General features: G+C 43.7%; 2 protein-coding genes across 7 annotated transcripts in view; one reads left to right on the top strand and one right to left on the bottom strand.

The window, feature by feature from the left end:
• The window catches only part of LOC117580189 (CHH-like protein), a 32,624-nt gene that overhangs the window by 8,949 nt on the left and 10,284 nt on the right, over nt 1-13,391 (bottom strand). For 3 of the 6 annotated variants that reach the window (XR_004573548.1, XR_004573549.1, XR_004573547.1), the window contains exons 2-3: nt 5,596-5,813; nt 4,072-4,892 (exon numbers count right to left, since the gene is read on the bottom strand). Coding sequence is in view for 1 of the 6 variants with exons in the window: in XM_034266556.1 (XP_034122447.1) it covers nt 3,257-3,365; nt 5,596-5,813; nt 9,777-9,884 (435 nt within the window). In the remaining 5 variants the exon portion in view is untranslated. The other 3 variants (XR_004573545.1, XM_034266556.1, XR_004573550.1) reach the window with 3 other exon arrangements.
• Nucleotides 242-2,349, top strand: LOC117580175 (inorganic pyrophosphatase). Its single transcript, XM_034266516.1, has 6 exons — nt 242-440; nt 891-1,009; nt 1,082-1,477; nt 1,542-1,696; nt 1,756-1,865; nt 2,190-2,349. Exons 1-6 carry the CDS (start codon nt 242-244, stop codon nt 2,219-2,221), a joined length of 1,011 nt encoding a protein of 336 aa, XP_034122407.1. The 3' UTR covers nt 2,222-2,349.

Below are 13,391 nucleotides of genomic sequence, written 5' to 3'. Positions count from 1 at the left end.
TATGCAAACCAATCAAAATAACTTATTTTCATTGCCTAGGTTATATAGAATTGATTCATCCATAGGATAAAATAATACTTTCAGTGCTGAGAGTCCTAACCAGCCTTTATAATATAATCGAATATCAAAATGGAGGAATACGATTTTCATCTGATTAATTTTCAAGGTATATTTCGGTATATTTTCTAGTGTGAGACGGTATATCTTGTCGATAAATCAGCGGCCACACTGCGCAATAAAAATGTTGATTACAAGAAATTCACGTGTAGTAGTCGGCCGCTTGCACAGTTTTCTCAAAACGACGTCAGCTAAAACTACTGGTGCACAGAGCCAAAGGAACATTCAACTAAATACTCAGCCAACGCTAAAAGTCGACATGTCCAAGTACGAGACCGTTGAGAAGGGAGCCAAGAACTCCCCCAGCTACAGCCTTTATTTCAGTAAGTACGAAAAATGTGTGCTGTGTTACTTACATATGTGTGCGAACTCTGCCCGGTCAATGTGACCCGGCATCCATTCCCAGACGACACAATCACTGTGCACCTGTGCTAGAACGGAAGATCATTCATAAAAAGGCAACTGTTAGGCCATAGCTAGATCGTTATGTAAGAAGTCAAACCGGAGTCTGGTTACTTAACGCATAGCTTTATCAGCAAAGGACAGCGCTGTCGCGGATGTACGGGAATTCCCCTTGTTCCTTCTTTTATATTGGACCTAAGTGCACTGCGGCCTCAACTTATCAGCTTATCATATCGGAAATGGGGGAAATTAAATTGGCTGATGGAATGGGGTGCTACCTTTAGACAGCCACTATGAATTAATCAACTTTGGTGGATTGCGTGTCCAGTTGGCGATTGTTTAATAGGCGTAATTTAATTTACTTTCAATAGAAAATAAATGTGGCAATGTCATCTCACCGATGCACGACATTCCATTGTACGCCAATGAGGAGAAGACCATCTACAACATGGTAGTGGAGGTTCCACGTTGGACCAACGCCAAGATGGAGGTGAGCAAAGACAATAAAAGACAACAAATCTTGGCTAGACATAATTCAACGATTGCGTGTTTGTCTTTTTAGATTAGTCTAAAGACGCCCATGAACCCCATTAAGCAGGACATCAAGAAGGGCAAGCTGCGCTTTGTGGCCAACTGCTTCCCCCACAAGGGTTACATTTGGAACTACGGAGCCCTGCCACAGACCTGGGAGAACCCCGACCACATTGAGCCCTCCACAGGCTGCAAGGGCGACAACGATCCCATTGATGTCATTGAAATTGGCTACCGTGTGGCCAAGCGTGGCGATGTTATGCAGGTCAAGGTCCTGGGCACCATTGCACTCATCGATGAGGGCGAAACTGATTGGAAAATCATTGCCATTGATGTGAACGATCCGCTGGCGTCGAAGGTCAACGATATTTCCGATGTGGATCAGTACTTCCCCGGCTTGCTGCGTGCCACTGTTGAGTGGTTCAAGGTAGGACACGGCAGACGGTACACTTTCCTGTTCTTTGCTAACCCGCGCACTCCCAATCCGATAGATCTACAAAATCCCCGATGGCAAGCCAGAGAACCAGTTTGCTTTCAACGGTGATGCGAAGAACGCTGAATTCGCCACCTCGATCATTGCCGAGACCCACAAGTTCTGGCAGACTCTGATCAATCAGAGCAGTGTGGGCGACCACTCAATCTCTTGGTGAGTATTGTGGCATCCATGAACATCGATTTTCATTATCTCTTGATTGTTGTTTGCAGCACCAACATTACCAATCGCAATTCCGAATTCGTCGTCCCCAAGGAGGACGCTGACAAGCTGTTTGCCGAGGCACCAGAGGGTGGCCAGGTTGAGGAAGAGGTCGACACAGGTAAGGTTTACTATGCCAAATCAAACTTATAGCCGCTGCCTGCATATTCCCGCATTTCCCTCCCGATTTGTACAACCCTCGCCTAAGCAACAAAAAGCACACAAATTGGTCACAACAGTCCAAAACACAATCCGCATGCTTTACTCAACTAATTAACTATCACAAATCTAAATCCGACAAACAAAAGACTATCCCCCGCTGTAAATAATCCCAAAATGTTACTACATGCCATAAGTATCTTTGCTTTATTCTGTTTACACTTGTATATAGTAAGTTTTATAGGAAATAAACCTCGTTAAATCCATATTCCTCTTGTTCTTGCAGTCGACACTTGGCATTTCATTCATCTCAAGTAATGCGATGGTGCTGCTGCTTGATTTATGATACCATACTAATGTGAATACTTTTTTGGCACTTACAATGTTGATAATGGAGAGAGTATATTGAAGTTATAATAAAGTTTTGCACCGCAAGTAAAAATCACCGCCGACTGTCTCCTCTTGAAATATACAATCTTTATTTATATTTTACGACTAGATCCAAACAAGTTTAAATTAATTAATAGTTATGCATTTGCAATGGTAGACTAAATCGAATCGAATTGGGCCGTGTATGTAGGGGATTTCTTTTGCTCTTTCAATGTTCTATTGCTGTGGCATGGATTATCTGATTGGTACTACGATGGTACCCTTACAGTGTGTGTGGTGTGGTAGAACGTTCAACTCATTGCCATAACATGTTAATAACTTAAGCTTACAAAATGAAGGAAATGTACAAAATATATATAGAGGCATTATAAATAAGTGCGTATGCGTAGAATTATTTAAAAAGAGAAGACAAATAATTTATTTACATCAGACATTTTGATTCATGTTCGTTTGCTTTGCTTTTGCTGGCTTTTCTATGGAAGAACTAAATGAAACTATCATAATTCTCGTAATAACTAAACTAAAATCTCCACGAGACTGTTAGACAATGGCTGGATCGGCCGGAACAGAACAAACAAAATACAACAAACTGAATTCGAATTTCTACTCTCCGCCACATGCATGTGGCATACATACATACATACATATGTACGTACCATAATCGTAGCTAATATGTAGTTAATATTTTTTGCAACATTTCTGTTTGGTTTTGTTTTTGTTTTGTTTCTCTCGCTTTAAGTGTTATTTACTTCAAGTTTTTAGACATTTTCTTGTCATCTTCTCGGGTCGATCGATCGTTTGTTTCCTTGATGCCATTGTTTCGTGCCGTATCGTATTCTGGTTCTGCCACTATCGTGGCCAGATAGATGTATAGTAGTAGTACATAGTATGGTTAGGTTATAGAATTAAGTAGCTGCTCGTGCCAGTGCCAAAGCCAAGGCCAGTGCCAGTGCCAGTGCCCGTTTACTTTCGGCCCAGGGTATCGCGCCATTCGTTATATTTGTCCATTTCCTCGTGCAGCTGAAGAGCCTCTATGCAGGCATTGAAGAAGGGCGATCCGAAGCATTCTTGCCTGTTTCGGATAGAGCAGTGGACACGTTAGATATCGCATATGGATAATATTTTAGGGGAATTTCGAACACGCTCATTCAAAAAATATGTGAGCCAAAATTCAATAGTCAAAAATTCTCAACTTTCGTCAAGCCGGATATGCATGTAAAAAAGTCAAAAAATGCAACACGGCGACAGTTTAAAATGCAAAACTTTTAAAAACAAATAAAAAAACTAAAAATAAAATAAAAACATACCAAAACAAAAACGGTTAGAGATCGGTTAACGATTCTCTGGCGTCTTTCACTGCCAATCTTTGTGTTCCGCTCTTTTTCTGGTTCTGGTTCTGGTTGTGTGAGGTTCTGGGATTCTTTCTGGCTGGTGTCTGCTTCGCATTTCTAATTCTCATTTATCACAATTTTGATGCTCTCCTCTTCTCTCCTCGTCTCTCTCTCTCTCTCACTCTCTCTCAAATAGCCAGCGAATGATGGTCGGGTTTTTCTACATTTGTAATGTAATTTCCTTCTTCTTTTTTTTTGTGTGCTTTTACCAAAGGTTTTTTGTTTGTGTTTTGCACAAATTGCGTTTTAGTTGCGTTAAGACTAAGCGTTTAGTTTAGTAGTTTAGTGTATGGGTGCGGGATACGTGGATAAGTTTTGGGGGTATATGCTATAGCAATAGATTCCCATACATATATATAGATGTATACATTTGCATATGTATTCCACTCTCTTCTCAGATTTACGCTAATTATGGGCTTAATTGTTACAAAATTAATTGTAATACATTTGCAAAATACTTTCGGTCTCGTGTGTTAGGTGTGTATGTGTATGTGTATGTGTATGTGTCTCTCGGGGAGTGGGGTGTGGGTTTCCGCAGATTTTTACCGTTTGTAAAATGTAAAATTAAATGCTGTATTCTACTCTAAATGGATTTAAAACAATGGATTTCTTTTGTTTATTGTATATACATAACATAATAATAATTAGAATAATAATCATTAAAATAATAAAACAAGCTAGGAATACTTATAAATAAATACTTCGATGCCGGAGGGTAGGGGGTAGAGGAAACTCTTACACCCACCCACTACCCACTCGTTTACTCCCACTATTATCGTATCTTTCTCTACATTTTTGCATCTCCATGCGGTGGCTGCCGTATTTATGCCCTACGATTTATGTTACTTACAACAAACGCATAACGTTCTCAATAAATTAATAAAAGTAATTCGTTTTTAAAAAAACACATATAGTAGAAACTGTATTGCCTACAGTAATAAATAAGTACGAATTAAATTTGGGCATTTAAATAATTAAATTTGTTCTGTTTTTTGTTCGGGCTCTCTCGATCTTGACCTCTGTGCGGGAGAGGGGAGGAGGGGGTTGGCTCAAGATCTTAGAGTTATGTTTGGCCCGGCGTCATGTTGAAGGATATGGGCGAACCGTTCACAACTCTCAGAAAGTGCTGCAAGTTTGATACCTCTTCTTCTGGTATTAGCAACACTTTCAGGCACTCGCCAAACCATTTCGAATCAAAGCAGTCTTTCCTAAAATTAAACACGAAAATCATAATGAAACATAATGGAAACATAAACAAATAAATAATCACCAAGCCAAAAACATAACCGGACGCAGAAATATAAATAGAAATGGAAGCAGAAGCAGAAGCAGAAACAGAAACAGAAATCGTAAAAGAAAGGAAGGAAGTGAAAGGATGGTGGAACATAAGAAATCTATTTGAAAATAGGTTTGTGAAATGGATAGGGCGATCCGTTGATCACTTTCATAGAGTGCTGCAGCTGCGATATTTCTTCATCGTCGATCAGCAGCACCTTGAGGCAGTCCCCGAAGGTTTCGTGGGCGAAACAATTGGCCCTGCATCGAATAGACAAGAACCAAAGATGTAGAAAGTCGAGTAGAAAGTAACAGAAGGCCTCCAAAACAAAAAGGTGTTTAGAATAGAACAGCAGCAAGGCCTGAGGCCAATGGCCAACGACCATTTGCCCCCGATTCCCATCTGATCTGTGCCAGGGTCTTTGGGGTCTCTGAAATCCGACCGGACTCCAAGAGAATGAATGTTTCCATTTCCCATTTGGTTCGCCTTGAAATGCTTTCAGGCAAATCAGATTCATTATCGATCGGACCGCTGTTTTTGGGTGGAATCTCTGCTGCAGGATTGTGTTAGTTATACGTTTGATGGATATGGATATGGATGTGGATGTGGGTGATGTGCTTGGATTGTCAACTTACTTGCATAACCGATGTATACTCGTCTCGCGGAACAGCTGATAGCAGTCCTCGCAGATGCGATCCAGGCGAAAGAACATGGTCTTGTTGAAGATCCCCTTGCACTCCAGATCGAAGAAGTTGCTGCGCTTCGACAGATTGTGGTTGTGTGGCAAGGCTGTGAAGATTGGTATCAAGACGAGAAACAGCACCACCGAGATCTTTATGTTGCGGGAACACATCTGCAAAAGGCAAAAGGGAAAAGGCAAAGCCAAAGGCCAACCAGAAACGTGAGGTTAGTTGGATGAGCAAAACAGGCGAGAAGCAACCGGAAATGCGCTATAAATAGATTCCCACTTGTATGGAACTTATGGGAACACGCTGGCAAGCTGCAATTAGCCGAGATCCGAGCCATCTGGCTAAGCAGATATGGGCCAAGTCGAGCCTTGAAACGAAGCCGCCACAGAGACAGGCATAGGAACAGGGACATGGACAGGGACAGGGACAGGGGCAAGGGCAGCATCGGCCTCGGGGCCTCCATCACATGCAAGTTGCAACGATTGGCATCGCTTGGTCGCTATAAATAGACACCGCCTGACAGTCGACTGGCGGCTAAAAATACTCGTAAACCCCTTCTCTGTCTTCTGCACTGTCTGCTCTGTCTGCAAAGGTGCAATTGCAGTTGCAGACGATCTTATCGTAGGACAAGCTCTATAAATAGCCAGACAATTTCAATGTTTATTGCATTATTTGCAAACTGTCGGCTTTGCTTTATTTATGATGTAAGTTTCGTGGCACGCAGAGAGAGCGAGAGAGAATTCATTTACATTCCCACATGCCCAAGAGACAAGCCCCCAAATACTCGTAAAAATTTGTTTACTTTGCATATTCGATCAATCTGCTCTCTCTCTCTCGAGTCTCAATTACAAGTCGGAGCACAAGGAGCACATTCCAAACTATTGAATAATTTGATTACAATTGCAAATTTTTCCATTTGCGCATTGTGCCAATTGTTTTTGTGCTTGGACATGAAATGTGGGAAATTCTTGTGTCGGCAGCCTCCTCCGCAGCACACGCGGTGATTGAAAAATGGAAAAGCTGAATGAAAACACAAGCAGACAGCACGACGCGGCAACGACTATTTCTGGCAGCAGCAACGACATGAAAGGAGTGTGTGAGTGCCCATTCTCATTGCTGTTCTTGTGATTTATTTATACGAGTCGCGAGATGATTCGGCTGTCGAATCTGGGAGTCCGGGAATCTGTTCTGTTATTTTCAGTTCAGTTTTTAAGTTAAATTGATTTGTTATTGCCTTGTTGATGTATTCAATTAAGTTGAGCGCATTTTCGCTCTGCTTTTGATTTATGGCAGTGGGAATGGGTATATGGTGTATGGTGTATGGTGTATATGTACAGCTATGTATATGTGGATTGAGGAATGTGAATGGGAATTCTAAGAAAGTTCATCAGTCGCTTGCCAAATGGCCTAGCCAAAAGCAAAGCGTATAAACAAATATCTCGAGCAACTGTTCGATCGTTTATTGAGTGTGTTCTTTATGTACGATTGGCACTCTACCATACAGGCCCCTAAAAGTAGGCCCTGTCTTCATCTACTGAACACCTTTAAGTCTGTTCTGTTCTGCTCTGAGATCCATTAATAGGCAGCTGTGGCACACACGTGTGAGGCAATGAAAAGTGCAAGTGGTGGCCAAATGTCGCTAACATTTTGTTTTGCGTCAGAGGGGCAAAGTGCAACAGCTGGGCTGTTGCATGAGGAAGCTCTGCAGTACTCGCATTTCCACAGTATCTGCACATAATGTACTTGTGTGGCATGTTCGGCGGTGGTTTGAGCAGTGTATCGGGTTCGGTTTTCCAGTTCGACTGGGACAGTGCTAATTGGCTTCGAGTTGCACGATTTATGGCATCATTGATTGGCATCTGCGGCAAGTTTCGGGCTTTGGGTGCATGCATTTATTTTTGACGCTCTTTTGCCGGCCGCATAAATTGTATAATCGATATGCGGGACAAGCGTCAGAGATAATGTAACAGGAAGGAGTGAGTGGGCAGAGTGAGGGCAAGGGAAAGTTGAAGGAGACAAGAGAGAGAGAGAGAGAGAGAGAGAGATGTTGAATGAAATGAAATCAAATGACTTCATCGTTGACCACAGAAACCACAAAAAGGAGCCAACGAACGTGATTGCCTTAATCGATGTTCGAGATCTTCGAACTTCACTCTTGCGTCTTTCGTCTTTCCTCTTCGTTGATTTTGTTGTCTCTGTCGCTGTCAGCGTCACTCGCTGGCAGCATGTGCTGGCAATTTGTTTGCATTTGACTTTTGATTAGCTGCCAATTGATTTTATTTGTCGGCCGACGCTTTGTATCAATTCAAGTTGAGAGTGTGCCATACATACAAGTTATCCCATTATTCAAATACACACACACAGCAGCGTTACGAGAATATATATGTACATATTTGTCTGTGTATGTGTTTGTATAACTGAATCATTGGAGCGAGTCGCACGCACGCCACTGCCACTCTGGCTCTAGCTCTGGCTCTGGCTCTCAATTGCCATGTTGTTGATTGTTCTCTGATTGTTCACTATTCAACTTTGATTTGATTGCTGTGCTGTGCGAGTGCCGATCCGATTCGATCCGATCCGAACCGATTTGTTGCGATGTTTTCATTTGCTAGGCGACATTGAATGAAGTCATGAGCCAAAAATAATTATGGCAATTATAGCAGACAAACGGATTGTGAATTCTTTTTTGCGCAATAGTTTATAATTATTATTGTGCACGCCGCACCACGATGGGTATGCTCGTACATAGGCAAATGTGCCGTTGCCTTTCATGTGCATAACGGAAGGAGAGAGCAGAGAGAGAGAGAGAGTGAGTGCAGAGATTTTGCAACACTGACCTGAACTTTAACTTAGATTACAAAGAGAGCAAGAGAGCGCAGTTCTTACGGTACCACCAATACTGCTATGCAACACTGAAGCGGCACCCCGTTTAAGGGTCATCTTCTAGTCGATTCAAATTGCTTGCGCTATTTATAGAATAGATTCAAGTCCAGCTGGTTGTCACTTGGGGACTTCTTATCAGTTTTCCCCCTCATGGATTTGTCTTGGAATGTGAGAAGTGTTATCGGAAGATATATATACCTTAACCCCTGCGACTTATACAGATATACGAGGGCGACAGCAACAGCAACTACGTTATTCCCGCAAAACGGTGGCCAAACAAACGCGTGCATTGTACATACTTATGTACTGCCCAGTAGAGTGGATACATATGTACTTATGAATGTACATATTGCGATATTGTCTGGCTGTGTGTAACGCTTGGCTACGCAAGCATGGCAGGCCACCGAAAGCCAAAACACAAACTGCCAGCCAGCTAGGCAGCCTGGCAGCCTGGCAGCCCCCCAGTTGCTGCTCTTCACTGCTGTGTTGCCTGTGCCTCCTCCCTGCCAACAGTTTGCCAATGGCCATATGAAGATATGCAGCGAAACTAAAATGTGCTTAGGAACGCAAAAAACAACGGCAGCAAACATTCGATGGCGAGACTGCTTGGTACCACCAATCCACCAAAGTGGCACACCAAACCACACCAGCAAGTGGCAAGTCGTTGTGGTGCTGCCGCTGCGGCCGTTGCGCCTGCGTGGATCACTAAACGCTTCTGTTAATTTGATGGACATGCCAGGAGAGTCTCCTCCACACACACACACGCCAAGAAGCAATTTGCATGGGGGGACTCGCGAGTATATTCAATTAATATTCATTTATTCATGAAAAATCTCCGGTTATCGCCGGTGCTGTGTGCCAGCGAAATGCAAATCAGGAAAACAGCAAAGACAGCAAAAAGAAACGCATAATATCGTGTCTCTTCACTGGCCACTGGCCGAAGCCAGTTAAAGCCGCTGAAGAAACGTTTCTAAAATCGTGAAATCTTCACCAAACTCTTTCTCTTTCTCCTCAAAATCCTAATTCACACATCAACAATTTCTTGGAAATATATTAGATGGCTGTGATCTGTGCATAAATATTTGCTAAGATATCAAATAGATAATACAACGCGATAAGTACGGGCTTCAGCTGGGGGCTCCATGAAACGGAAATGACTCAAACGGATCTAGGGAGTTGCTTAAGCGACTCCGCAGATTTATACATTAAATAATATTTAGTTAAACCCCAAACCCCTCGCTCACTGTGACTGCTGCTGTTGCTGTTGCGGCTGTTGCAGTTCGGTGCTTCTGCTGCTGATCCAGAGCCTTTCTATGGCTTCCAGCGCCACTGGAGACATCGTTGCGATGCATGGCTCCCAGTCAATTGATAGTGCACTCAAGTATGGTCGTGTGTGGTGTGTTTGTATATCCAATATATATTATTGAGATTAATGGCAAAGGGTTTCGTAATAGATCGGCAACTGCCAAAGGGGAATGGGCGCGCGCAGTTCACACTCCACTCGGTTGTTCACTTCACACAGATGGTGGTCCGCGGATAATTCCACTTTTGGGCGGGCAAACACGAGATGTGTTGGCAGGTGACAAAAGTCAGTCAAGACAATGGGCAGACGTAGCTGATCGGAGCACGAGACAGGCACCAAAGAGCGAGAAACGAGAGCGAAAAGCGTCGGGGGAAAATGATGAGACATGCGCGAGCAATCAACTCGTGTTGCCAACAAAAATAACACTGAAGATCGCCAGCGGTTGTTGAGGTTGTCGAGGTGCTGTGCCACACAGTGGCGTTGCCATCGCAGCTGCTGCTTCATGCTCTTATCAGACGGGCGCACACAGACACGAAGAGAGCCAGCGACGACAGCGAGTCTGGCACTGCACATGCCACTGTGCGTAAGTGTGTGCGTGTGTTCGGGGGAGAGCGCGACTCGTTTGGCAGTGGAACACCCAGGCGTATACGTGATGCGAATGCCTAACCGGTGGCCTGCCTGGCTGACTGCCTGCTCATCGGCGGCTTCCAGTTTGTGGCGCAAAAGCCGTTAAGCCACCACCCCACCACTGCCGCTGTTGCGTCCACTTGTCCTGGGGAGTGTGTGGCAGAACGCTGGCGGAATACCCAATGACATATGGAGCGATGACGCTGACGCTCACGATCCATGGCTAAACTAGTTATTCCACCTCTCCATCTCTCTCTTTGTCTCTCTCTCTGTGTGTCTCTCATGTCAAAAAGTGAATTAATCAGAGAGCAACAATTACATTTTCCACTCTGAACATTTCAAAGTGCAACTGCTCGAGCGATCCCCATCTAATCAGACTTAGAGTTCTTGCGTTATCTTTATGGTTACTTATATGATGATCTGTTTGGTAATCAGTTGGTTATCTCTTTCGCCTATCAACGCCTAATTGCTTTATAATTGCTCTTGCATAATCAGTTGTTGATAAGAATTCCATCTGCGCACCCGAAATATCATTGCATACATTTGGGAGAGCTTTGCACGCATTAGCAGTATCAAAAGTGCTAATATAAATCATCTTTGGAGTGATTATTATATGTGATAGATGATTGATTTATTGTATTTAATATTCTGCAGTAATTGAACACTTTCTTTCTCTAACTGCTCTTTTGTCTCTTCATTCATCGGTCTATTTGGCTCTCATGGCTCAATGTTTTGCGAACGTAAAGCATTCAGCAGAAAAAGCATTCGGTCAAGAAATGCATTCGCTTGGCTGCCTAAGCCACTGCCACATTGCTGACGTTTGTCGGTCTGCTGGCCTGTGGTTGACGTTTGCCGTTTGCCGTTTGCCGCCGTCGTGCCAGCCAGTTGGGCGACCATTTGGCACAAAACAAACTGACAGACAGACAGACAGAAAGACGGACATCCACCGACTGGCAATTGGCATTTTATTAGTTTAATTGAAAGCAAAACAATTTAGCATGGCGAACGGGTTTCAGTTTGTTTTCCAAATGCACTCGAAATGATCATACATGAGGCACAGACACAGCCACAGCCACAGCCACAGCCCCAACTGTGGCTCAGAGCGTAGATTCCAATGAGTCCGTGGCCGGGGCAGGGGCAGAATCAGACAGCCTGTCACACGTTTCACTCTCCACATTTAATCGTATAAAAGTTTGCATATGTGTGTGTGCATTTTGTATACAAGTATAAGTGTAAGTAAATAAACAAGTCCATTGAGGAAATTACTTGAAAAATATTTAAAAGCAAAAACAGCAACAGCATCAGCATCAGCAACAACAAGTGCAAAAATGTTGATCGCCTTTTTGCTGATTGTGTGCCAATTTTCAGTGCTGTTGTTGTTGCTGGTTTAACGTTTTGTTTTAAATAAAATCGAAAAGAATATAAATCACACAATTAAGTTTTTGCCTTCTTTATTGGGCGACTGCATTCAGATTCAGACGCGAATCGACTGTCGGGCAATTAATGAAACGTAAAGCAGCGTGCGCGCTGGGTGCTGGGAGCTGGGAGAGCTTTCGATAGGGCCATTACGAGACCGAAACGCAGCTGGAGATGCCTGAGCGTCCGCAGGGGGATCAGCGATCAGTGCGGCAGCGATCTCCCCCAATCTCCCGTTCCACCGATGATGGCACAACGCAAGGTGTGGTTTATTTTCGGCTGAAATTCGATTTGAAATTCTCGAGAGCTGCCACTGTTTAAGCTGATTATCGTGGAGCATCTGAGTACAGAGAAGGGAAATGCCAGAGCCATTAAGAGCTTAAGGACATAAAGGATCACAGATGTGTGTGTGTGTATATATCTGAGGAATGGAATCAGAATCGTTTCTCTTCTGGTTTAGCACTTGGCAAGCAAGCAAATAAAAACACACAAATAAAAACAAATACAAATATTTGAGATATGGAAAAGCAACGACCTATATTCCAACGATTTGGTTAAAGTGTTTGGGGCCAAAGACAAAAGCATTTGTGCGAGTGCGAGAAAATATGTATATTGTGTAGCATTTGTATATATTATGTTCATTCCACATTTGTCAAGCGGCTGGCGGAAATGAGTCACTCGCAGAAGACACTCGCAAAGTGCGAAAGCCACCAATTGCAATGAGGCAGCATGGGGAAGACATGGGAGAATATCCAATAAGCTAATGTGGAATGCGGCACAGAAGCAGAAGGAGAGGCTCTGGGGATGAACCGAAGCATGAGATTCCCTCGGATTCCCTACTCGAACTTTCGAACAGAAAGTAAGAATTAATCATACCCTGTTTAGCAAGAGTATCGAAATTATTTGCAAAGGCAAACGGCTCGTGGATTCCAAGAATGCGAGAAATGCCACAACCACAACGAGAATCATGAGAATCTTTCAGTTTTGGGGCTTTTTCCACATTCCTTGGTATCTTGTACGAGTATGTGTGTGTGTGTGTGAGTGTGCGGAGTATTGGCCAATTCACTTGGATCCAATAAGGTCATTTACAACTCGGCTCAACAACAGCAATTGGAATTGGAATTGAAATTGGAATTGGAATTGCAGCAGCAACATTGCCGCTGCCACGTACGGCCAAGGACGGAAGAAATTGTGTGTGACGACGCTTCAAGTGGTTGTCCGAGTGGTTATCCGAGTGGTGCTGCTGCTGGTGGTGGTGGCCTGACGTCAATTAAATTGGATAAATGCCTGAAAACTAGTTTGCGCTCACCTTACCCCCCAGGCATGCCCCTGCCAGCTGCTGCTTAGCCTATTATGTCGATTACATGACACAAAATCAATCATTAACATTTGTAAATGTTGCCCCCCCCCCCCCCCCCCCCCCCCCACCCCACCCCCCACCCCCCCCCCCCCCCTGGCCCACCCACCGCACCACCCACCGCCTATACTGTTATTTTTTTTCTCAGTCACGTGG

This window comes from Drosophila guanche, unplaced genomic scaffold, assembly GCF_900245975.1.
Source record: "Drosophila guanche unplaced genomic scaffold, DGUA_6, whole genome shotgun sequence".
NCBI lineage: Eukaryota > Metazoa > Arthropoda > Insecta > Diptera > Drosophilidae > Drosophila > Drosophila guanche.
This window is presented reverse-complemented; position numbering and strand designations above follow the sequence as displayed.

Bases quoted from the DNA above. Each gene is read 5' to 3' on its own strand.
- LOC117580175 (XM_034266516.1), top strand. From the start codon at position 242: ATGTTGATTACAAGAAATTCACGTGTAGTAGTCGGCCGCTTGCACAGT. The intron at 1,010-1,081 runs GTGAGCAAAGAC...TTGTCTTTTTAG, and splicing joins GGACCAACGCCAAGATGGAG to ATTAGTCTAAAGACGCCCAT. The intron at 1,866-2,189 runs GTAAGGTTTACT...TTGTTCTTGCAG, and splicing joins TGAGGAAGAGGTCGACACAG to TCGACACTTGGCATTTCATT.